Below are 26,964 nucleotides of genomic sequence, written 5' to 3'. Positions count from 1 at the left end.
TTACTGCAAATTTGCCAACAACCACAAGGGTTTCCAGGAACAGAACCCTTGTGGTTGGAAAGGGACATCTGTATACCTCTGTCATTCCAAAAATGCTGGGACCCTATTGTAGTGCTCCTGCCAGCAATTATTTGTGCCCAGGAGAAGTGATGTCAGCAGCTTCCTAACAGGAACCCAAAAGCTTTAGATATCCTTTAAGAAGGGCTTAGACAAATTCATAGAAGACAGGTCTATCAATGACTACTAGTCTATCTCTCTATCTATGCAAACCACTTTTGGAACTTTTGTTGAAAAGCGGCTTATAAATATTATATCTATCTATCTATCTATCTATTAGCGTGCTCTTCGCTAATCCCATGTGTGGCAGCTCTCGCAAGAGTTCACGAGCAGCTGCTGGATAGTGATGGGGATGGGTGGGAGGGAAGAAGGTGGTGGTGGTGAATGGCGGGGGCAGGTGGTGGGCAGACAGAGAAAACTGTGGGGGCGGGCGGGTAGGCGGAAGAAGGCGGTGGCGGCCAGGCAGGAAGAGAATGGCAGTGGCGGCCTCGGGCGGCCGGGAGAAATGGCGGGTAGACAGGGGGGAACAGCGGTGGGGGGGAAGTGGTGGTGAACTAGAGGTGCAGATGCTTTGTGCCAGGCCCAGCTAGTTGTTAGTAGTAGTAGTAGTAGTAGTAGTCTGATGGCTATAGGCCACCTCCTGCCTCAGAGGCAAGATGCCTCTGAATCCCAGTTGCAGGGGAGAAACAACAGCAGGAGAGAGGGCACACCTTCATCTCTTGCCTCTGGGCTTTCCAGAGGCATCTGGTGGGCCACTGTGAGAAATAGGATACTGGAATAGATGAGACTTAGGCTTGATCCAGCAAGGCCATTATTATGTTCTTAGATTATACTTTGAGAGATTTTATGACAGATTAGAGCAGTTGCAAAGTGACCCTGCTCCGTTCAATGTAATGATGATCTTTAAAGCCTTATGTGGATTGGAACCTGCCCCCCAGCATCAATGTACCTCCTTTTAAATCTTTGCATGGGGTGGGGGGGGAAGTCTTGTAATTTTGTTAACAATTACTTTGGTGGCTTACGTGATTTTTCTTCTTTTGTAGTTTTTATCATGATGAATGCATCTCATGTTAAATATTAATATTTTATTTTTGTGGATAATGAGCTGCCTCATGTATTGGATGAGACATTAAATAAATAGAACAAACTTATCACCATTCTCTAAATCAAAGAAATAGTGAGCCACTATGCAGTGGCACAGCGGGGAAATGCTTGACTAACAAGTAGAAGGTTGCTGTATTGAGTCCCCACTGGTACTATATCAGGCAGCAGTGATATAGGAAGATGTTGAAAGGCATAATCTCACACTGCGCGGGAGGAGGCAATGGTAAACCCCTCCTGTATTCTACCAAAGAAAACCACAGGGCTCTGTGGGCGCCAGGAGTCAAAATCGACTTGATGGCACACTTTACCATTATCATGCATAGATACATTTTATTTATGTTTTATCTAGAATATAAATACATATAAATATGAGGAAGGGGTTCTGTTGGGTGGGGCCCTGACACTGTGCTTCTGCTCCATCTCCTCCTGGTGACTGCTATATCAGAACAGGCTATGAGCCTCTTGACGCGAGCCAAAGGACGAGAGCACAAGGGCTCTCATCCTTTTGGCGCTCAGCCTTGAGGTGAACAGACTGGGGCCACAGAAGGAGGTGGAGGGAAATGGGATATTCCTTGCTTTCAACAAAGAGTTAGCAAGGGCAACACAGAGCTCTTGTGCAGGACTGAGGAAGTTGTGGGTTTGTTGTTACTGAAACAGAGGAGCTGGGGTTGGTTGGGCTGGGGAGAAGTGTCTGGGAGAGCAGAAGAGTAGGGATGTTCTAGGGGAGGTGATCTCATGGGTAACAGGCAGAGGGAGATATAGTGGTGGGGGTTGGGCAGGCCATTACAGGGGTCAACGGTCCATTGAGGCCCAGTTTCTTTTTCTAGCTCTGTTCATGGACGTGTACCAGCCACTCTGGTGGCTGGTGCACCAGTCTGATGCTGACTGGGGCGGCAAGAAGGTGCCTGTGCCAGTAATTTTGGGCACAGTGTGGCAGGAGAAATGTGGATGGGGTGGGAGGGTGGGGGGCGGGATAAGAACACCCTGCCAGTCCCTTTAAAGGTACTCCCCCGAACTGTTGGACGGTTCATGCACATCCCTAATGCCAACTAAAGGCTCTCAGAGGTGTACGCCTCTGAAAATCAGTGTGTGGAGTAGTGGTGGGAGAGAGGTGGTATTGATTTCATAGCCTTTTTGTAGAATTCCTATGGGCATCTATTTGGCCACTATGGGAAACGGACTAGATTAGGGTTTGATCTGATTCAGCTGGGGGTTCTTATGATTCAGTGAGGGCTTTCATATGTAAAGTTGTAGCTTCTTTATCTATGTCACATTTTTTGTTGTACAGGACATTTTATAGTGCTTCCTCCCAAAATTTCTCATATTTTGTTTGTGCAATCTCCACCATGTTCCAGCTGCCATTCAGATACCAAACAGATATAACGCAGGGATTGAATCCAGAGGAGGCCAGAACTCCCATCCCTATCCAGAAACTACTGGAGTTTTGGCAATTGCAGTTTGTCATGGAAGTGAGAGGAAAGCTTTACTTGTTGACAAAGGGCTTTGTTGCAATCTAGCTTTAGCTCCCTTCTTCTCAACCCAAAGAAGCTCTTTCAAATTGTCTCCAATAACTCTTGACACACTGCCAAGTTCCTCATCTGCCACTTAGGCAAACAATTTTTCATATATTTTTGGTTTCTGTCTTGTTACTCTTTCCTACCTTTGCTGTCTTTTTGAACCTAGCAGTAGTAGCACAAAAGTAATCATAGAAGTGCACAATTTGCCAAAAGTATTCATTGATAGGTACTACAAGCAAGGAAGCATAGGTATGCCCTAAAATATTAGGGTGGGAAACAACTAATTAGTCAGTAGTCAGTTCTTAGACATAACTCTCTGCCTTGTAAGTCTGAAGACACGGAATTTAAAAACATGCAGGAAATAACAAAATTCTTCTCCTTGGCTGAGCCCCAGGTTCTTCTCTTGACAGCTTTTATTATTGCTCCCAAAGTATGTGATCAGAAGTACCTGTCCCTCAGGGCTAAAACAGGACTCTCTCACATCTTGAGTTGAAGCTTTTGTCTTGGAGCAGAATTGAAGTTATAAAATAACCTTTTTGGTTCAGTTTCTATTGTTCTTGTCTGCAAATGAAACAAATTAATTTTAAAAGCTCTCTTGAACAAGTTCTTAATTTGTTAACAGACTTGACAAAGGATTGCCAGTGACTAATTAAATTGCATTTTTCATTGAGACACATATATTATTGTTCTTGAAATATTAAAATAACATTTCTGTAATATTTCCCCAGTATTTTCATTTTGAGCAGCTTCTTTGACTTGATGAAATAGCTCAGAAAGATGTACTAAATTTGTTTTCTGATTTGCCTCTAAGAAAAACATCAAGCAGTGAAGTTGAAAATGTGAAGTTGTTCAGCAGTATTCTTGATGTTCAAAACTTTGCTCTTTTATTAGGCTCTAAGATAGCATGCTGACTTAACTGAGGACTTGTTTGCTTCTCTTTTTTAAAATGTAAATGTTGTCCTGTAGGTCACTGATCTTCAACTGGAGGGTCTTGGAATTTTAGATTTGCCAGAGACTTTGGAAGTCTGCCAGTCCAGTTTCCTACTTAGTACAGAGATCTGTGTACTATGACATCCCTAACAGATGGCTGCCCAGCCTCAGGTTGATGGCACATCACCATTTCTTTTTTTAATACAAGAAAAAGCTGGTGTCTGCTGCACGAGGTTCTAGGCTACGTAAACCACACTGATAACTTTTTGTTGTTGAAAAGTGGTTTATAGGTATTCTAAATAATAATAATTTACAGGACTGTTGTAAGGATTACTTAGATAATGTATGTGAAGTGCCCTGAACTTTTGAAATACATCCCATGAATGCTAAATTGTTGGTAGTAATGGTAAAGAGACTCGGTTACAAATCAGGTAATCGCTGGTGTGTAACTCATCCCTGCCTTTAACTTACTAGGTAGCCTTAGATGAACCCCTCCTTCTCAGCTTCAGCCCCCATCCCATCTGCAGTATGAGGATATTAACACTAATGTGATGAGAGGTTTACAACGTAATAATGGAGGTGAAGTGCTTTGAAAGTTCTAAAGCACTATAGAAATACTAGTAGTATTGTGATACAATGTTGTGTGGTCATTAGAGCAGTGAAATTGGACTGGGAGACCTAGGTTCAAATCCCTAATTGGCCACAAAACTTACTGTGTGACCCTGAGCTAGTCCCTGTCTTTTGGCCTAACCTATCTCATAGGGTTGTTTTGAGGATAAAGGAGATCATGTGTACCAACAAAATCTTTGCAGACAGAATATGATAAATATTTTATAATAATTAGGACTAAGACAACCCCCCCCCATTTGCTTCATTGCAGTGTCAAATTTTGGGGGACCATTTCAAACTATACTTTGGAACTCTGAAGGGGGGGCTTCCTGTTGATGGCAGCAGCAGTTCTTTTTGTTTACAGGAGGCCTTCTTTGTTCATGGAGGTTCCATTCTGAGCTATTGCCACGAGCAGAGACCCCCCCCTACACACAAAAGAAACCTTGAGCCTATGGGGATTGGGGGGTTTGGTTCCTCAGCACACTTAAGTGTGCCCAAATATCATTAAAAAGTGTGTGTGTGTGTGTGTGTCTGTGTGTGTGTGTGGGGAAAATAAGAAATAATGGCGAGGCTGAGCTGGGGAAGACGGGACAGGCTCTGGCTGCTGGCTCCTGGCCTGACTGGGTGGTGGGCTGACGAGGGCGCACATTACTTTGTTCTCCAGCTCTCCAGCAATGCTGGAGAGCTGTTTCTGGGCAAGATATGTTCCCAGGCTAAATACAAAGTCCTAGTTATTACCTTTAAAGCTCTGAACTGCTTGGGTCCGGGTTGCCTTGGAGAGCACCTTCTTCGGTATGATCCCCATTGCACATTGAGGTCATCTGGAGAGGTCCGTCTCCAGTTACCACGTCTGGGGGCGACTCGGAACTGGGCCTTCTCTGTAGCTGCATCTGGCCTATGGAATGCACTCTCAGCAGATATTGCCTTTAAGAGAGCCCTAAAAACTTATTTGTTTAGCCTGGCCTTCCAAGACTTGTAAAGTGTTGTTGTTTTCTAAAAGTATTTTAAATGATTTTAATTGTTTTTGAATTGTTTCTGTATTGTTTTTAGCATTATGTTTTCAGTTGTGTGTTTTATGTCTTTTAAAAGCTGCTGTACACTACCCAAAGCCTCTGGATGGGGCGGTTTATAAATGTAATTAATAATAATAATGATAATAATAATAATCATCATCATCATAATAAATAATCCCAAGTCTCAATCCTCTGATTTTCGGGCTTTGTTCTGTGTGTGTGTGTTTGTGTGTGTGTGTGTGTGTACAGTCACAAAATGGACATCAGAAATGACACCAGATGACACCAGGTGGATGGCATCATCACAAACTATGCCATTGAGGTGCCCATATGTGTCCCTACAGCTGTAGCAAATTTGGTTCAAAACGGTTAAGCGGTTCACAAGTTAGTCCACTTGCGCCTCAAAAGTTTGCATGTCTGCCGTCTTGAATTGGGGTGGATGTCATCATCACAAACTATGCCATTGAGGTGTCCCTTTGTGTCCCTACAACTGTACCCGATTTGGTTCATATTGGTCCAGGCATTGCAAAGTTGATGGGGGCGGGGGGGAACCACACACACACACACACACACACACACACGCACACGAAATGCCAGGTGATCTTATAAGTCTAATGGAAAGTAGTCAAAAAATACAGGAGACCCTCATTTTTCACGGGTTCACCTTTTACGTTTCTGTTTTTTATATATATTTATTTTAAATCATGTCTACCACCTAGAGATACACACATCAGGCGGTATATAACTATGATAAATAATTAAATGTAAGTCACAGAACTCTTTGTTAAAAAAATAGCCCTTTTTTCAGCTATTCATGGTATAGAGACCTGTTTTCTTTGTTCACAAACCTAAAACTAGGGCTATTTTTGGTTATTTGTGGCTAAGTGACACGCGGAATTATTTTTATATTATTATCGTTTGTTTTATTTTAATTCTCACAAATTGTATCATAAACAACATTTCTGTCCTAGGTCATTCATCCCCAAAATTAGAGTATGGTTTTCATTCCTCTTAAATCAGGGGACCACAGTTTGTGCCTGGGCTTGGAGGCGAATGATTGAGTGGGGAACGTTCCCCTAAGCACGGGCATGATTCCATTCCTTTTCCACTGATCAAATGTATCCTGCTCTTCCCCATTGAATTAAAGTGAAGGGCATATAGGATGGATAGCCCTGGTCTTCACAAGCCTGAGTCGCTACACGTCTTTCTAGAAATTAAACATTTATCTAGCAAGTATACTATAATGACTAGGAAATACTGTACATACTCATTCCTCTCCCCCCAAATCATTGTCTTGGGTTTTCCCTACTCCTATCCAGCAGCAATTCACAAATAAAATACTAATTCCTCACTCCCCTCTCTCTCTTGTAATAGTCAGACTCTTCATCATCATCATCATCATCATCATCATCATCATCATCATTTTCCTTTCCTTTTTTTTTTTTTTGGCATTCAGTTGAACATTGGGCTTTCTTTGTGCCACAACACAGTTGAACAGGAACTTGTTTCTCATCAGCAGGGCTCAAAAGACAAGTGAGCACAATTGTTCACAGAAGAAATCCACTCCAAGTTTTCTCACCAAAATACTTTTCTCAAAGCAACTGTATTCCCCTCCTCTCTCTTTAATTAGTCTTGGGAGGACAATAAAAGGAGTTCATGCAAAATCTGGTTTTCTCCCTTTTGAGGGGTGGGAAACTTTTCTGTGTAGATTCCAGTTTCTCATACAACACAGAAGTTTATATGATCTCGTCCACAAGAGAAATCTTGCTTCTCCATTAAGTTTGGCTTTTCATGAAGGCATTTTGCCCACTTGCTTTGCTTTTGTATTCATTTGGAATGGTTTGCCTGGCAACATCGGAATATAAGAAAGAGGAGGATCAATCCTAGAAGTAGCCTTCCAGCACCTTCTGTGAATCTGCCAATTTGCTGTCCTGGCATTGGCCGAGGACATCACAGCAGCACAAGCAGGAGAGAGAGAATGGTGCTGGCACACAAAGGAAAACCATGTGTCTTCTTGGTACAAAATTGCACAGGAGCTCTTGGCAGACAGACAGATGGAGGTACAGTACATGCAAATGTGACAAAAGTACTCGGTCCTGCTTGCTTCCAATTTTGCCCAGTCAGAGGGAGAGAAGATGCTCTTTTTCCCCCTTCTTTAATGCCTGGACTTTTGCAGGAGAATTCATAACTAGAAAACCTAGTCCTTTTTCTCCCCACAAAATCCCCTCCTGGTTTCTTATCCCAACCCTCACCCAGCAGTAGTGAGGGGAAACTTTGTGCCAAGCATTGTGTGAGAAAGGCAGGGTCTTTCATGAGAGAGGGGAGAAAATGGTGTAGGAGGTGAATGTTGAAGCCTGCCTTAAGTACTCTTTGGAGAGGAATTGTTCATTTAGTACTAGCCATTCCCTAATTTAGCTTCCTAAAGGCGCAGTGGGGAAGTAGATTGCCTAAGGAGCAAGAGGTTGCTGGTTCGAATCCCTGAAATGCCTATATCAGGCAGTAGTGATATAGGAAGATGCTGAAAGGCATAATCTCAAACTGCATGGGAGATGGCAGTGGTAAACTCCTTCTGTATTCTACCAAAGAAAACCACATGACCGTGGTTGCCAGGAGTTGACATCGATTTGACAGCACAACTTTACTTTACTTTATTCCTAATGTGCTGATATTTTCAGATATTTCTCTTTCATTCTGATGTTGATGCATTGTTTCCTCAGGAATGAAAGAATTTGATTCTATTCCTTCCTGGCTACATTTGAATGGACAGGTCACTAATTCCCAGATTGTGTTGAGAACTGCTAGTGTGCTGCCACACAAATCAGTTGAATAATGACAGGATCGTGTGAACCCAAACTAACAGTAGACATTGCCTGCTCCCTCTCTGGGTAGTTCAGTGCTCTGACCTTGGCTCCTTCCAGCTGGTCTCTGTTGAGGACAGGTGGTTCTGCCTCTGGCATTCATGTAACTAGCGCACAGGAGGCCTGTATTCGTGCCCTGGTGCATGGGGCTCCCTACCCACCCACAGCGATGGGTGCTCAGGAGTAGAGCACACTTTGCTCACACTGCCCCTCTCATCTCCTGCCATCTCTGCTGCCACCTCTCCTCTCCATGCCCAGGCTCCACCTCTTTCCCTCTTCTCTTCACCCTCCTCTGCCCACAGTGTTGTTTGCAAGCACTTTCTGCTTCCACATGCAGGAGCAACAAAGGTGATAGCAAGTAGAGGTGGGTGGCGGGTGGGAGCACAAAGGAGGCGGGTGGGAGCACAAAGGAGTGGGAACAGCGGTGGAGGGGCACTGCCCTGAGGAACGGATGGACCCATGTTCTGGGGACACCCTGGAACTCTAGTAGCTCTCTTTCGGCAGCTCTGTTTCTGGTCTGGATCCCTTACACTCTTGAGGTAGGGATGCAGTATAATTCCCTGCCCTCATTGGTGACTGCCTGTTGTTACTGCTCTGAATGATGCTCAGAACAAGGGCACAGATACACGGTAGTAGGCTCCTTTAAGTGGGGTAATTCTTACTTTCTCACTGGAAGAGTGAGAAGTGTGAAAATACACATTTTTGTTTGTTGGTGAACCTTTCTGGATGCAAGAGTGAATTATGCCTCCAATCTTAATTCAGGGAGAGGTCTGGTTCGGACGTCAGGAATTTGGGAAAGTTAGTGCTAGACTATGAACATCATTTCATATGAACATAATTTTGTATAGTTTTTGTATAGTTTTGTATAGTTTTGTATATGAACATAATTTTGTATAGTTTCTAGTGCTGTTTACATAATATTATAAGGATGTTCTGAGATTGCTTTCTTTTCTGAAGTCTTCTGAAATTCAGTTCAGGACCACTTCAAACACACAACTTCTGTCAGGAGTGTGTGAATCTCCTTTTGGAAAAAAGTGGAGTAACTGGCTTTTTCAGCCACATGTACTTGCTTTAGGATGAGGAGTCAACACAACATGTGCAGTGGCTCTCTGCTTAATCTCTCTGTGCTGTTCAGTGAAGTGGTGAGCGTCCTGCTGCTCTGGGAAGCCGTGCATAAACAGAGGGACACTTAAATGTGAGCAATGTTTTGATTTAATAACACTACAGAATCATTTATTCAAATAGCCTAGGGAAACAGTTTTTAGTAATCTGCTATCCAGATGAAGGGAAATGTTACCTACAAGTCTGTGTAGGCTGTGTAGTAATTAACGTAACTGCACTTCAAATAATAGATGTTCTGTTGTATTTGGAGCAATGATGGGCTGCTTTCAGATTATGGAGACCTTCAATTAGAGGATTCTGGCTGTGAAAATCCTTCAAGCTTGGAAGTGTTGTTTGTTTATTTGTTACATTTTTATACCGCCTATCTGCCTTGACAAAGGCACCCAAACCAGTTTACAATATCAAAACAAGCCAATTACATAAGATTAATAAAATGTCTCAGGCTGTTGGTCTTTTCAGGAACTCAGGACAAGAGCTCTCCTGGGCACCTCCTTTCTTGTTATGAGGAGAGTATAAGAAAGGGTTGACCACTTTTATGGTTCTTTATTGATGTTTTTATACAAACTACGTTGGATATAAATGTAAAAATGAATGAATGAATGCCCAGTTATTGACTGGGGCTGCCCATTGGGAGTATTACCCCAATTCTCTGTTGCTTGCACTAACTGCCCATTCATAATGGCTGGAGCCCTATTTGTAATGGGAGACCTATTTGTACATGAAGGACTGCCTTCTCCCATGTGTACCTCCCTGAGATGCTCTGATAGTTACCGGAGGTCTTGCTGCAGATACCTCTGCTATGTGAAGTACAGAAAGCATCCACTAGGAGCACGATCTTTTCAGCTGTGGTGCCAGCTATTTGAGATGTTCTCCCCATAGAGGTCAGGTGGGCCCTCATGCTCTCTGTCTTTAGATGCCAGATTAAAACCTGCCTTATTGTGACCTTATATTGTTGATTTTTTGGTGTTTTGCTGTATTATGCAGTTTTGCATTTATGATTTTATATTGTGAGACACTTTGTTTTTAATGAAGAGAAGCAGGATGCAAACTTGTACAAATAAATTAAAATTAAAATCTGCTCTCTGAACTATGCAGTCCTGATACTCATACTAGAGTGGGCTTAATCTGGAGCTGTTAGTTTAGAATATTGGGCAGAGTTATCCTTAGCGTTATCCTTGGGGTAACCAGATGCAAAGGGGCTCCTGTACCTTTAAAAGTGGAATACTTCAGCAGGTTGCAGATCTCATCATCCCCACATGGCAAGCTGCAGCCTGCCAAAATGCCCTTTTGTTTGGAGCTTTTAAAGCTACTGTAGCTCTGTTCTTTTTTGCATGCTGTCATTCTACTTAACCCTGTGAGACAAATCTACCCCCTGTATGTAATTTTCACTTAAATACAAGAGGCAACAGAGGGAGGGACATAGTTTTTTTCTTTTTCTTTTTTGCCAGTTGTTGATGGAATCAAATATAGTAAGAACATCCCAGTACATCAAGTGCCTTATGTTCACAAATCATTCATTTCTTTACTTAAAAACTGAAAATATACTTAAATGGGCTTCTTAAGGAAAAGAAAACCACTTCTTTGTTCAGTGTTGTTTTGGGTTTAACAACATGAAACATTTTCAAGGGACTGTAAAACCAGTTCCGAATATTCTGCTTATCTATTATAACCTAAAATACTTTACAGCATCTCTCTGAAGAAGAGTACCTAGTATTTCTATTATACAAACAGAGAAACTGAGGCAGAGCAGGTCAGTTCAAAATATTAGAATCTTCTTGAATAAGCTATTAATATGTAATACTTTTACAATATGAGGAATGTGTCTTCAATTCTGCAGTTAGTAAGCAGCTTAATTCTCAACATGGAGCAAGTACTCTGTGTGTATGTGTGTGAGAGAGAGCGAGAGAAGGAGAGAAAGCGCCTGTGCTCTGGTATGAACTGGGAAGAGGTTGAATCTTTAAGCAGCACCCTAAGTGGTAAGTGGCAACAAGCCACTTGCCACTCAAGCTCTCTGGGCCGCAGGGGGTAATGATGTTGCCCTGCCTCCCTACCACCACCCCTGCCCTTCCTCCTCCTTGCCACCAGAATGGCCTCACCTTCCAGGGTGTGTTGCAGTTCGATAAAGTAGGTCAGCAGCATAAGCAGAGTTTGCACTGTGGTGCTTTCCAGATTGCATGCTACAACAGTGTCACTGTGTGTCAGTTAAGTGTGCTTCCGTACTGCCTGTGTTTCGACATCGCAGTCCCTGTGCTGTCAGCAAGGTGCTGTTCACATTTCTGATGCCTTCTTTCGGGTTTTATCTTTGCATTTCAGTACTACAACGCCCAAAGTTCAAGCACAGCTCTTGTCCAGAGTGCAGCTGGCCGTATACTCTAATTTCTCTAAACTAGAAGTGGTTCAATCCAATTTCCTGAAGAATATATTTCATGTTCTCAGCTGCGTGCCTAGTGCTGTTCTACGGCTGGAAACAGGGTTGCTCAAAGTAGAGACTAGAGCTTGGATTATTATTTTTGAATTCTGGCTTAAGCTGGTTTTTCATCCCACTGGTTTAACTCCAGTCAACCAATCAGTCAGTCATCTTTATTATGGTCAAAGGCCAGCACAGGTTATAGGTTTAACTCCACTAGTGTTAAAGAACGTCTATCACTCAAGGTGGGGAAAAAGGCATGGAGGAAAGGCTGTATAATTATGGCTCCCCCCCCCCAACTGCATTGCTAACCTTGGTTTATTAAAGTGCCAGAGTCAAAATAAGGGAAAGAGTTTATGATACGGAGTGGCAAATTGATCAGGGCTCCATTCTGGTTGGTGTGTTTTGGGGCAATCAAATTTTGAGCTTTACCCTTACCAACTATTTATACAAGTTAACAGTCCCAAAGTAACGCAGAGCTCTGACACTGGTCCAATGCAATGCCTTCCACACAGCTGTGATGGAAGGAATATATCAAAAAATCCCATACAGAGATCGTATTTGCCCCTTTGGCTTGGGTGAGATTGAAACGACGGTCTTGTACTGTCAGTACTATCGTGACATTCAGCATAAGCTTATCTCTCCATATACAGCGAATATCTAGGCTGTACTGATTCTTTTTATCTTAATTTCCTCTTGACAGATCAAGACTTTAGATCCTATAATGTGGCCAAGTTCTGTCTCATAGCTAGCAAATTTCGTTTAGAGTTTAATAAGAACTAAACACTTTCGCGCCTGTATGTATGTTGCATCCCCTTGTTGGATATGCTGTTGCCATACATAGTATAGAATACAATATGGAATGAGATTTAACATTGTTCTGTATTAGGAACATAATTTTGATCTGGTAATTTTATAGAGATCCCTTATTACTTTGTAGGAGTAGATTGTCTTAACTGTTATTTTGTTTATTTTGCTGTTATGCTGGTCAAAGACTGAAATAATGCCAATGCCTATGCCTGTTCTATGACACTGCATGTGTGTTGCAGGAAAATAGCTGTATTTTCCCATTGTAGGGCGGTTTTCTCCCTACCGGTTGTAGGGAGGTTTTCACAAGCTAGAAAAGACTGCTCCCCCTGCTGGTGGTTTTGCACAACAAATGGCTTCCACCCTTTATTTACGTTTCCAATACAATCCTGCCAAGCCAAAGCATTTTACCGCTGCCGAGCTCACAGTCTTGAGTCAATCTGGAAAGCTCCCAACAACAGCCTCTCCTCATTGCTGGTATCACAGCTGAGCTGCTCTAATTCTATCTATCCTCCAGCAACAAACTTATCTCTTTTGTTTCCTCTAGTAAGGAGGAGGCAACAAGCTGAATAGGGAACAATGCACTTTGGCAACAATGCAGCCAAAGGATGGGATAGTGGCAGCAGAGGTGAGACCAGGTGATGGAAGCAGGCAGGTGGAGTGATGCCCATTGTAGGGGGCAGGGGGCCTGCACTCAATGTCTCGTGGTGGAGACCATCTCCTTACCTTACTTAAGCTGTCCCATCCTTAGGAGTGCATGTACCTGATACCATGAGTATGATATTATGTGTGAACCCAACAAATGCATATTCAGATTAATATACGTATGATAGTTTGCATTTCAAAAGAGATGAAAGACTAGTGCAGTAGGAGAATTGCATGCAACTTGTAAACTATTGCACACAGCTCTACATTATTTCCATTGTGCTGGGTACATGTGTTGCTTAGGCCCAATCCTAATTCCAACCTGTACAATAGATGTTATTGCAGAGCCAAATGTCTAAATTTGGAAAGAACATACACACAGAGAACCAACCATTTAAAATGTGAGTTCAGTTTCAGTTCAGGTTTATCAATATTTTTAATTTTCCAGTTCAGACACTAACCTTAAAAAGTAGTTTGTAACCAGATCAGACATTTTGAATTGGTTTAGATAGATAATTTTGTTATATTTGCAGGAAACATCAAATACACCCCACAGATTTTTATTTTCTTATTATGGGAATACACCACACATCAGTGAGGGGAAGTTTTTCTAGTGATAAAACTTATCTGTTGGTATTTGCCAGCACCTCCATCTCATCTGATTGTATGACTTGGCCCTTGGGGAACTATTTTTAGTTGTGGGCATGCCTACTGAGAATTCCATTGGTATCACTTAAATCTGTGGCCATATTTGGATGAGGGCTTCATTTGGTTGCAAGGAGAAATGAAACAGAAATGAATAGTTCACTTTCCTCACTTTACTTTAAGAACAAGTATTTTCTTTTTAACAAGTATTGTTAGCTTAATCTTACTGAGATTTTTTAATTTTCTTTTTTGTTTCATAGCTCTCATTTGCAGCAACAACACCAGAATTAGCTGATAAGAAAAAGTATCCTTATTTCTTCCGGACAGTGCCATCCGATAATGCTGTGAACCCTGCAATTCTGAAGTTGCTCAAACATTATAAATGGAAAAGGGTGGGAACTCTTACCCAAGATATACGAAGATTTTCTGAGGTAAGATTTGCTTAACTATTTGCATTAGTAGCTTTTCTCAGGGAGAGGGCAGTATCCTCGCATATCTTTGAAGAAAATACAGCTTTCAATTGGGAAAGGAGGGTTTAATATCACCAGCCTACAAGTTTACCATCATTCTTCTTTAAAAGTTCAGTCTCACTTTTTGAGGTACATGGATGCTTTCGAAAATCAGCCAACATGGGTTATAATTGAAAAGCTGTCTTTGGACCAATTATTATTGAAAATTGGCCTATGCTAAAAATGTATTAGACATAAAGCCTTCTACCCTAATTTGGGAGCTGTGCACACTTCCGCTTGCTGATCATCTGTCTGTTAAAACTAGGTTGGAGGCAATAACCATGCTCATGTGCTAAGCAGCAGCTGTATTGGAGGACTTTTCTCTTACCTCATTCAGCAGCTGGATACAGCTGGCTCCCAGCAGTCCATAACCTCCTCAGCACTGTGGTGTGGCCGCTGCGAGGAAGTCACGTTTGGTGGTGCATTCAGCTAATTTAAGTGGCAGAATGCCTTGCTGGGTGGTGTTAGGGGGAGGTAAAAAAATAATAATTCCTGCCTGGCAGTCAGGGGTGTACATGTTAGCACTTGGGGGGTGGGGGCTGCTGTGCATTTTGAGGCTTTGCCAGCAGCATCCACAGAGCCTGTCAACAATGACTGTACTCTGTGATTTCAGAACAAAACAGATGACTTCACTTCTGCTGCTTTGCATTCCTTTGTTGCATGCGTTGTTCTTGCGGTGGTGTTTTGGGGTGGGTGGGTGGGTTCATTTTGTTTTCTACTCTTCTGATAGTTCTGCTCCTGGCAGGTGTTTTCCCTCTTTGTTGTAGATGCATAAATATGAGCATTGGTTGTGTACTCCCCCCGCTGGGGGAGCAGCGGGGATTCCCTGAGGGCAGGCAGATCTGCTGTGCATTCTAAAAGTAGGCTTTTGGCGACATTGGGGTGCACTGCACCTGCAGTTTGAAGTCAGTAATAAAAACTACAGCTATCAGAAATTTGACACACATGAACTAATATGGAAACCAAGCTCTTGGTGACCAGAGCTGCAGAACTGTTTTGGAACCTTGCAAAGGAATTTTGAGTTAGCAGCACTCCTGGAGCAGCCTACTGCACATTTCGAGGTTTGAGCAGCCAGCAGTGTCCTGGCCCACTCTGAATTCATGTGCGCGCGCACTGCCTTGACTGCCGCCCAGAACAAAATTCATTCAGCACACAGATGAAAAACATTAGAGGGAACTCTGCCTCCAAGTGCTGCTTGGCAGTATCTTCGATTAAAGCATAACATGTGTCAGTGGTTTGGTCCGGATGCCTTAGGGGCATCATAAGTTCTGGAATCCCTGAGATTTTTTAGAATAGTAGTTTGCACAGGCAAAGCAAAGTGTTTTGTTACATTGGATAGTGAAAGGGATAAGTGAAGTAAGGATTTAAATACTGTATATATTGCTACTTGGTTGGTGTATGGCATTATCCAGTATTAGTGAATCAATTTTTGGTTGAAAATCATTCCACATGGGCAGAATCTGCTGTAACTATCTACAGCACTGGTTCCCAACCTGGAACTAGCTGGGGATATGGGAATTGTAGTTCAGCAACATCTGGAGGGTATTCAGAACCATGGGTTGTGAACCACAGGTCTACAGTGTTCTAGAAGTTCTACACGGGCACCGATGCTCCAGGAAGCCTCATCCACTCCTCTTTCATACATGTATGGTGTTTGTCTGAAGAGGCAAGTGCCGTAAGTGTGATTGCAGGTGTTTCTGCGATTGACAGACTGCAGCACATAAACTGCAGATATGGAAAGTTAAAGATATTCCAGAAGTAGAACACTGGACTTCCAATTTATTGCTTTTGGCAACTCATGAGCAAACATTCTTATTTTAAGTGGGATGCCATGACAAATTCCAGGAAATCTGGGAACCATCCTTAGCATAGCAAACATTGTGCTAGATCAGGATTTCTTAACCTTTGGCCCCCAGATATTGATGGACTACAACTCCCATAATCCCCAGCCATGTCCATTGTGGCTGGGGATGGTGGGAGTCGTAGTCCATCAACATCTGGGGGCCCAAGATTCAGAAACCCTGTACTAGATCCTTTTGTAAAGTAGTGTTGGATGATTCGTGACTGGAACAGATGTGGTGTTGTTTTGGGTTGGGGTTTGGTATGGATTTTTAAAGGGGAAATTAGGGTAGAAAATTGGTGGATATTTGTATTCTACATTAAGTAGGGAGGGGGAAATTTTATTGTGCTGTTGGTTGAAATAATGTTTTCACTTATTGCTATGATGCATGTTTTGTAACCTTATTATCGTGTCTGAAAATGGTTAATAATTTTTAAAAACTGCTTGTATTAGAAGGTGGTTTCAAACAATTAAATTTTTTTAAACAAGGGGGTGGTTGTAAACTGCCCAGAGACATAAATTTTGGGTGGTATAACAATATGTTTAAATGAATGAATGAATGAATGAATGAATGACATGTGTCTCAAAATGTATTTCAATGAGGGCCGATTCAAGCTTGCAGTAATAGCATGGCATTTTGTATTTAGATACTTTACCATGCTTTACGTAAAAAGCAACTTTCCTGCTAATGTAAAGAAAGCATGCTGTCATGCTAGGTAGCAGGGTTTTCACTTGTTCTCCATGGTGTGCTAAATTTCTACATGCAGAGAGATTTTTTAAAATGGAAACTGCAAGCTGGGATTGCTTGTTTGAAGTAATACAACCCAAGAAGGATTCTTTTACTTGCTATTTTCTGCTTGTTGAATTGGCCTGATAATGAATGCTATTGTTGCTGACAAATTATTAGATGAGATTTTCTATACTTAGTACTTGTCAGATACTGGGGTGTAGGCGGAACAGCCAGGGTAAGGTTCACATGAATACATCTGGGCTGTCCAAGGGTCAAGTCAGGAACATGGATAATCCATCTGGGCAGATGCAGAGGCATAACTGGACACAAACAACAATGTTGTGAAATAATCTATCTGAGTGGGTTAAACTGCTATGGGGAAAGCTGAAGTTGAATCCAGGGGTAAGAGGAAATCAGACTTCAAATCTCTTGACTGCCCTGTGTTTTTTGTTTCAGAACAAAGCAGGCAAATTCTGAAGCGTTTGGCTCAGAAGTAGCACTGGCTTCTATTTTCTGGTTCCAACTAGGGATGTGCCCGAACCAGTTTGGAGGCCCTTTTATGGGCCTCTGAACCGGTTTGAATGTCCTGCAGTTCGGCTGGTTCGAAGATAGGGGGAGGGTATCTTTAAGGATGGGGAGTGTGCTTTTACCACTCCCTCTGTGTTTTCCCCACCGGCGCTGTATTTTAAAATGGTCCAGCGGGGCAGCAGCATACCTTTTTGCCGCCCTGGTGCCTCCGCACACACCCCCGGCACGCGCGCACACACACACAACGTGCTCCGGGCCCTTGTGGCCACTTCTGGTCTGAGGAAGCACCGCGGCGGCAAGGAGATACACTGCTGTACCTCCACCCTCGGGGTGGGGGGTCAAGGAGGTACACCAGACCATTTTAAAAGACAGCGATGGTGGGGGAAACATGGTGGGAGGGATAAGAACACCTTCCCCAGTCCTTAAAGATACTGCCCCCCCCCAACTTCAAACCAGCAGGCACCAGTTCTGTGCACACCACTAGTTCCAACCTTGCCTTCTCCAATGCTTGCTTATATTAGCAAGATTTCTGTACCATTCCAAAGTGATCTTACTAATTTAAACCAGGATATTGATCTCTTCATGCTACTGCCTGGGATGGGGGAGTTCATAAGAGACCTTTTGCTATCATGGGAGGCTTGATAGCAAATCAAGTCTCCACATCTGTCTCCACATGTGGGCTTGTGTGAGCCTACTCTCAGGGACATCCATGATTGTTTATACAGTAGGAAAAAGCATTGTATTTTGTGAACTGATCCTGATAAATAAAGTGTTCTGCACTTCTTGCTCTAAAATAGGTCTTTGTGTGAACTGTGAAATTATAGCAAGGATGAATGCTGCCTTTCCACTTCTTGTAGGTTCTCTTCCCATGGTGTTAAATATTCTTCAGCCCTTTCAAATCAAATGCATTTAGTCTTGAGAGAGTTACTTTTTTTCAACAGTGAAATTCCAGGAATAACTGAAGATCCTGATATATGCAAATATATAAAGAGCTATTTATGGGCATAATTAGCTTGTTTCCCACAGTAATTGAGCATGTTTGCAAATGTTTGGGGGCTATAGAGAATAAATGTAAGCTGTTAACTAGGTGTGCCTTTAAAACATACACAGCTATTTTTATGTAACTTGGTACTCTTAATTTCTCTGACACTTGACATGAGTGTTCCTACTCTTTTGCTTTCTTCCTCCATTCCTCCAATCATGTATGGAGGGAATGATGTCCTTGTGGAATTTAAAGGGCTGGGGCAGTCAAAATGTGTGCTAATTGCCTTACTGTGTAATAAATATACTGGTTCCATATCTGACTGTCCCCTACACTTGCTACTCTTGGAACTAGTCTGTGCCCATTTCTAGCCCACACAAACAGGAGTAGGCTTACCAGATTTCACATGGGCACTAAATTTAGGCTAGCTGCTATTCTTCAGTTCTTTTCTTAAACCAAGAATTACTCCTCCTCCTCTTTCTATTTCAAAAGTACCTAAAGTTACTAGACACTGTAGAACAGCAATTATTTTAAAGCAGTAATTTTAAAAAAATAATCACAGAACTCAACAGTCAGTAGTAAAACTTATGCAGGTCTGTGCTCACATTTTTCATTTACCTCAGGTTGAATTTCCTCTCTACCATTTATCTCTTTGCACTGTATCAAGAGTAATATTGTTTCTGGTGGCTGGAGACTGGGAATTTAGCAAGAACTTCCAAACACCTTCGGCAAAAGAAAGAAAAATGACACAAAAGTAGTAAGATATATTTAGGAAAACAGTGTATGAAAAGGAAATAAAAATAGTGTTCTGTCAAGTACACTAAATAAGTTTAAGATACTAATTGTCATTTTAAAATACTGAAGCCCCAATCCTAAAAACATTTTCTGATGAGTGATTTTAATGGGACTTAGTTTTGAGTAAATATGTGTTGCATTTATATCCTGCCCTTTCTCCAAGGAACTAAGGGGAATATAGAAGGGCTTATCCCAGTGGTCCCCAAACTAGGAGTCTCCAGATGTTTCTGAACTAGATCTCCCATCATCCCCAGCCACAATAAATTGGAGCTGGGGCTGATGGGAGTTGTAGTTCATCAACAACTGGAGGCTCCCAGTTTGGGGACCACTGGGTTATCCCATTTAAATTAAAAAGAATCACTAAATCAGATTTCTAGGGGGGAAATGTTTTATTCTTGAGAAGGTTTTTGTTTTCTCTAGAGTGACATTCCAGGAATAATGTGTATGACCCAATATCCTGATATATGCAAATTTAAATTTATCTGTGTCCATGCACCTGGATGCAGTATTTATGCAGCAATCAAGATATCTATAGAAAGCAAGAGTCCTTTGTTCAGGATTTGCCTTCCTGTAAGGCAGAATCAATCCCCATTAATCTGTTTGAAGTTTTCCATTTAGCGGTATATTAATCAATATATAGATTTAACGTGAGGTTAGGGGCAGGTGGAAGCAAATGATTAACTGAAATCTTACTTGCACCATTGCCAATTTTCCAGGGATATTGATGTCAGTATTGGCTAGGAAGTTGCATGGAAATTCAATGGTATGTAAGTAGTACATAGTCAGTGACACTGTATAAATATGCATGGCAGAGCAAAGGCTAGTGCTTTCTACAAGTTTGATCAGGTTTGAAATTCAAGGTGGCAGTTCTTCAGCCAAGAGAGCTGCAAAATGCATAGGAAAAAAGTAGTCACGGTAAATAATTGTAGCACTGAAATATCTCCATATCTCTCACTTGATATGAGTTTAGTCTTCTGTGGTTCTTTTTGACAACTGATGACTAGATTACAGTTTTAAATGGAGTATTCTTCTTCCAGTATAAAACAAATAGTAAGTGCTACAGTTTCCTGAAGAGAATAATCATCATCTAAATATTTGCTTTAAGACATTTCTGTGTAAAATTGTTAAAAAATGAAAGAAATGAAGTCTTTCCAAAACATTTCTAAAGTAAATCCAAGCTATAGCTGCAGACTACAGTTGAGCAAAATGTTAACGCTTTAATAAAACTTCCATAAAATCCACATTTGTCTTCCCATTGTGGGGGCTAAACAGAATGTGCTAATACTAGATTGCAGTTTGCCTGAGCAGATTTTCTGTTATCCTGTTCTTCACCTGGGTGCTTTCCAGAGTAGCTGCTGAAACAGCAGCAAAATGCCTCCGTTTGGGCAAGTCGCCTTTGGAACGTAAACAGCCAGGGGAGCAACTAACAACCCGAAAAAACAGCAACTTTTCCACACCGGATATATGACATCCTTGCTCTCTATATTGCAGCGATTAAATTAGCAACAAGGCATTGGAAATGTGAATGGCACCCTTCTGTCCATGTAGAGACTGCGGTGTCACGACGCAGGAAATGTGGAAGCACACTTCCGAGATACATCCTGACCCCGTTGTAGGGTCTAGTCTGGAAAGCGCCCTGGTGTTTCTGTTGTCAAGCAGTAATGAAAGAGTAGAAAGGCCCCCCTTGTCCCCACCCTCTTCCCTCCCATCCAGTTTCTAGTGAGCCTGCAGCAGTTAAGCTTGGGGATAGTAGCAGAAACCCCTGTAACAGAAAACTATAGAACATGCCTAATAAATTACAGACTTTGCTGCTGCAGCATTCTGTCATATCTCAGATCACTCTTTACACTGCTTAGGCAAGTAGATCATTTGCATGAGTGGAGAAAAGCTGAAAATAAGCTGCAGAAAGTTATATGTCAATTAGCCCCAAGTGATTACAGTCTCTTTCCTCACAACACAACCCAGGCGCTCTTTTTTCTTTCCTGGCAAACAAAAACAAAGGATTGCTCTCATTTCTGTTTTAGTTTTCACTAAGATAAGCACAGGCAAATTCCTCCAGATCTCATTTTTGCACTTTACTGTCTTCCAGAACTCTAGATAAGGAGGCAATTTATGATTTTTTCCTCTCCTTGGGGAGCAGCTGCTCCATTTCCTTTAAAAAAATCCTGTACACTAGAGCCAACCACAGAATTACAGTGTCATTCCTGAGGTCTTGCTACAGCCCCCCCACCCCCACCCCCAATCCATTATCTTGACATCCTTGGAGGCCCATCCCAAGTCTCATCTATTGTCTGGTTTTCCTAGACTGAATAAAAAGCTTGTCTTGAGTTGCACTTTGCCTCCAACTCTGTGTCTGTGTGGAATCTCTAATAGTTCTTTTTATTCCCTAGCCCAAGCCAAATGACGCATATCTTTTTTTGAGAGAGAACAACTGTTTTTCCCCAATGGAGCAATTGATTCAGTTTAGCCTGTTGTATTTCAGCAAGGCATTTATAACAGTGCTACATTCAATACGGTACCCTGGGAAATTACTACTTTAAATGAAAACAGTGGATTAGGAACATAGGAAGATGCCATATACTGAGTCAGACCATAGGTCCATCTCGCTCAGTATTGTCTACACAGACTGGCAGCGGCTTCTCCAAGGTTGCAGGCAGGAATCTCTCTCAGCCCTATCTTGGAGATGCCAGGGAAGGAAGTTGGAGCCTAGATGCTCTTCCCAGAACGGCTCCATCCCCTGAGGGGAATATCTTACAGCGCTCACACTTCTAGTCTCCCTTTCATATGCAACCAGGGTGGATCCTGCTTAGCTTAAGGGGACAAGTCATGCTTGCTACCACAGATGCATGAAAATGAGGGATGTGCATGAAGTAAAAGTTCATGCACAGGTTCGGCATCAAACTGGTTTGGAACTGTGGGGAGGGGAGTGGGGATTGCTATCTTAAAAAAAGAGAGAGAGAACAGGTCCTTATCTGCTCTCTGCCAGTGCATGCAGCTTCCTGCTCTGTCGGTGCTTGTCCCAATAGATGGCAACCCATAGATGGCAACAGCACACACGGCATCTGCGCATGTGCGGATGCCATGTGTATGCTGGCTCCGTGCGGTTCATGTACATCCTTAATGAAAATATATTGACAGGCCAAAACTCTTTGTTCTTCCTGTCCATTCTCTTTCCCCATTCTGCCTTGTGATTCATGTCAGAGACGCCTTCCTAGATGCCAGAGGGTATTTTAGCCTTGTGGTGTTAGGAGGTTTCCTTGCTGGTGTGACTGTTATTTCTGAAGCTCCCTTCTTTGGCCACAACTGTGTGTGTGTGTTTGCCCTTGCTAACTGGGCAAAGAGGCACCTTTTTAATGTGGTGATTCTCTTTATTGAGTAACTGGCCCTATCCACTCCCAGCACAGTGACTGTTGCTGGTATCTATCTTACATTTCTTTTTCGATTGTGAGCCCTTTGGGGACAGGGATCCATCGTATTTATTTATTATTTCTCTATGTAAACCACTTTGGAAACTTTTGTTGAAAAGCAGGCAGAATATTTCTATATTGGTGGTGGTGTGTGTGTGTGTGTGTGTGTGAGGGGAGGGGGGGGAGGAGGAGGAGGAGGAGGAGGAGGAGGAGGAGGAGAAGTAGTCGTAGTAAAATAGCACAGATGGAGCAGGTAAATCCCACTGAGGTCAATGAGATTACTCATAATTCAGTGTGCATAGTTACATTTTTATGGAGAAAGATCCATCAAGTTTGGGATATTCAAAAGAGATCTTCTTAAATAATCTTCACTGCATGGTCTAAAATAGATACCTTATCCGATGGCATTGTTGTCACAAGCATAACATATGGTGTTGTTGAGCTGTCCTTCAACTGCAAATGTGATATTTTGGCCAACGTTATCCTCTCAAAGACCTGGGAGGAATGCAGGAAGTTGTTTTTTCCAGATAAGTATCATGTTCTGCCTGGTTTGCCCGCTTATGGCAGCTTGCTACACACAGCCGGTTTTTAAGCGTTTAGACCCTGGACAAGCTCCACCCCAGCATAATTAACTATTGGTTCCCCCTGTAACAGGAAGAGTGTAAGAGGCTTCCTGTCTGAGGTGGGCCTTGTTTCAGTAACAAGGTCTCCTTGTTTCTGGTGCATTTGGTCTTGATTCGCTTGCTCAGCTTGACCTCCAGCGTGTTCCTGACCTTTGGCTACCAGTTCAACTCCCCTAATGGCTCTCCCCTCAACTAATGGATCTGCCCTTGATTCCTCACGGTTTCTTCTGCTCAACCGCCTGCTTTTGGTTTGACCCCTTATTCTTGACAATCTGTTCAGTTCATCCTTTGGTGTGTTCTGATCTCTGACTGGCTGCTCAGTCTGTCTTCTGGTGCATTCCTAACCTCTGGCTACCAGTTTGATCTGTGAGCCCCAAATGTTTGCCTGGCTCTCCTGGTCCCAGCTCTGAGCCCTGTGCCACCTAAATGCTGCTGCCCACAATAGTTTTGGTTGATGCTGATTATGACGAAAAAACAGTGTGTGTTTGTGTGTGTGTGTGTGTGTGAATACTAAGTGTTGTTCCAAGTATACATAAATATGCAGTGGCATGTGAAGAAAAAGAATTCCTGCACTGGTTGCTTTAGAAGAAAAATCCTGTTATGAGGGATTCTTAAACAGAAGGGAGAAGTGCAAACAGGTCAAAACCAAATATGGAGAACAGTTGTTCTCAAACATTGTAGGGTCAGTTCTCAGTGAACTGGTTATCAGCATAGAGGACATGTACTTGTACAGCCTCACAGCTCATGCCTTCAGTTAATCGCATCTTGTCAAACTTGGTAATGATCATGTTCTAGAGCTGGATTTGGAGACATCAACAAAATGTGTCTGACAGGATGGCTTCTTGCATCTATCGCAGGCTTTCACAAGGATAATGCTGATGTAGAGGTTGCACTATATTTGAAAGGCATGTCTATAATGTCATACATGATACTGGTGAAAATAAATAATTTATAACCTGTCTAGCAGATTCTTCTTTGTGATCTCTATTCATTCACATTGATGGGATTTCTGCCTGTGCAGAGCTTCTATCAGAACCTTCTAGAGCTTAGCCCCAAGGGTATTTGGTACAAGCCATGTCCCTGTGGAGTGATAGTATATGTCTAGTTGCGTGTAGCCCACACTGCCTCGCCCAGATCTTCTTTTACTGCCACAGCAGTAACACCAAGAAGAATCTCTCTCTCTTTTTGTTTGGTCTGCCAGCTGAGTGAGTTTAGTCTCAATCATTTACATATTTCCCCCCTTTATACCTTATTTCTCCTTTCCCTTTTCATAACTTTATTTTCTCATGTACCCCACTACCACCTTCCCACCACTGTACACTAGCTTAAGCCATAGGTTTATGGCTCTTCACGCTAGTTTCAAAAAGTACAAGATTTGTGGAGGAAAACTTTCAAATGCTGAGAGCCATGATTAGTGCCTCTCTTGACTTGGTAAAGAGGACAAAGTTGGATTTTGTTATCACTGCCAGTGATTCACCAAATAATCAATGTACAATTGCTCATCCAGACTTTATGCCATCCTCTAGGAGAAATCACTCGAGTCCTTTCTAGCCCAAATTCCAAGAGGTGGTGTCAAAACCCTTTGCAAGGTTTCAGCCCCTTCTGCTGCTCAGCTCCAGTCTTTGGACTTATCTACAAGCTCTCTCATGGAGCTATAAGGAATTGCAGATGCAGAAGTGCCTCAGCTTTCCATTCCCTCACTACTTCAGTCTACCTCCACTTCAACTTCTACCACAGGTCAACCATTAACTTTAGTATTTATACCCACATCAGGCTCAATGAGGCCAATGCTCCAACATCCTCTATACTGAGATCTTCCTCTAAAATGTCATAGAAGTTGCCATAGTTTTCCTTCACTACTGTCCAAGCTCCTACCAAGCCAAAGTAGAAGCCGCCTCCTCTTGATCTCCAATAATCTGGCTATGTTCTAAGCTTCAACCAATTTTTCTTGAAGCTTCAACAACTTATATCATTGACCCAGGTAGACCCAGCTGAACCTCTTTCTGACATCAGTTCCAGTTTAGATGATGCCCATTTTCCTTCTGGTCAACCAAATCATACTATCCATCCCTACAGTTCATTAACCCAAAGTTCTAATTCCTGAACACACTCTCCCTATGCCTGCTGCTCCTGGGCTCAGCCCCCTTCCTGACATTGACAATAGGGATGTGCAGAACGTTCCAACAGTGAAACATTCTGACTCAAAAATGGGCCGTTTTGAGCGTTTTAAGCTTGAAACAGAACACCCTTCAAATCAGAACTTGGGAGACAATTTTGATCTTTTGATTATGGATGGGGTCACACTTCCCCAGAAGGAACAAATACACAGTCTACTATGACGACGACAAATATTCATATACCACTCTTCAACAAAATTCTCAAAGCAGTTTAGATAGAAAAATAAATAATACACAAATAAGATGGTCCCCTGTCCCCAAAGGGCTCACAATCTAAAAAGAAATGTAAGGTAGACACCAGCAACAGTCACTGGAGGGATGCTGTGCTGGGGTTGGATAGGGCCAGTTGCTCTCCCCCTGCTAAATATAAGAGAATCACCACTTTAAAAGGTGTCTCTTTGCTCAATTAGCAGAGGTGCTTCTGGATCCAAACCTCTTCCTCATGTCTCAGGTTGAGGCGGTTGCCAAAGTTGCTTTCTATCAGCTTTGGCTGATATGCCAGCTGTGTCCATTTCTTGAGATAAACGACCTCAGAACAGTGGTACCGTTCTGAAGAAATCTCCAGACTGGTAATTGGTTATATGCTGGTAACCAACAGGCTTGATTACTGCAGTGCATTCTATGTATGGCTGTCTTTGAACAGAAACTGCAGTTGGTCCTGAATGCGGCAGCCAGATTGGTCTCTGGGTCATCTCGGAGAGACCATATTACTTCTATACTAAAAGAAATACACTGGCTACAAATGAGTTCCCGGGCAAAATACAAGGTGCTAGTTATAACCTATAAAGCCCTAAACAGCTTAGGCCCAGGGTATTTAAGGGAATGTCGTCTTCACTATGAGCCCCATCACCCATTGAGATAATCTGGAGGTGTTTGTCTGCAGTTGCTGCCAACTAGTCTGGTGGCTACACAGGGACAGGACTTCTCTGTTGCTACCCTGAGACTCTCGAATGAACTCCCTGCTGAAATAAGAAACTCCCTATCTCTGACAACTTTTAGAAAGTCTCTATATACACATTTATTCATCCAAGCTTTTTAACTAGACATGTAGTTTTAAATTGTTTTAAGGTTTTAATTTCTGTTTTAATTTGTTTTATGTTGCTGTAAACCACCCAGAGATGGAAGTTTGGAATGGTGTAGAAAGAAAGAAAGAAAGAAAGAAAGAAAGAAAGAAAGAAAGAGCTTGTTTCGAGCTCAGAGCAGAACAACCCGCATTTCAATTGTAACGTTTCGATATTCCAAGCACCATTTTGGATGGTTTGATTTTATGGTTTTCTTTTCTCAGCACTGAGTATAATATGCTGTTCTGTTGCTGCTATAACTATCTGGTTTTTGTGGATCTCACATTGACAGAGGCAGAACGTGGGTGCCTGCCTGCCTTGCTTTGTGGTTTTTGTTTGTGAGATAGTGTTGAGGTGAGAAATGTACAGTGGCAGCTCGCTCTCTCTCTCTCTCTCTCTCTCTCTCTCTCTCTCTCTCTCTCTCTCTCTCTCTCTCTAATATTCATTCATTCATTCATTCATTCATTCAGTTTCTATACCGCCCTTCCAAAAATGGCTCAGGGTGGTTTACACAGAGAAATAATAAATAAATAAGATGGATCCCTGTCCCCAAATGGCTCACAATCTAAAAAGAAACTTAAGATAGACAACAGCAACC

At 42.3% G+C, this 26,964-nt stretch overlaps 1 protein-coding gene across 2 annotated transcripts in view; it reads left to right on the top strand.

Moving 5' to 3' along the window:
* GABBR2 (gamma-aminobutyric acid type B receptor subunit 2) overlaps window positions 1-26,964 on the top strand; it is a 608,047-nt gene that overhangs the window by 179,477 nt on the left and 401,606 nt on the right. For both annotated transcript variants that reach the window (XM_053243867.1, XM_053243869.1), the window contains one exon: window positions 13,975-14,145. In XM_053243867.1, coding sequence (XP_053099842.1) covers window positions 13,975-14,145 — 171 coding nt within the window. The remainder of the gene's footprint in view (window positions 1-13,974; window positions 14,146-26,964) is intronic.

This window comes from Hemicordylus capensis, chromosome 4, assembly GCF_027244095.1.
Source record: "Hemicordylus capensis ecotype Gifberg chromosome 4, rHemCap1.1.pri, whole genome shotgun sequence".
Classification (NCBI taxonomy): domain Eukaryota; kingdom Metazoa; phylum Chordata; class Lepidosauria; order Squamata; family Cordylidae; genus Hemicordylus; species Hemicordylus capensis.
This window is presented reverse-complemented; position numbering and strand designations above follow the sequence as displayed.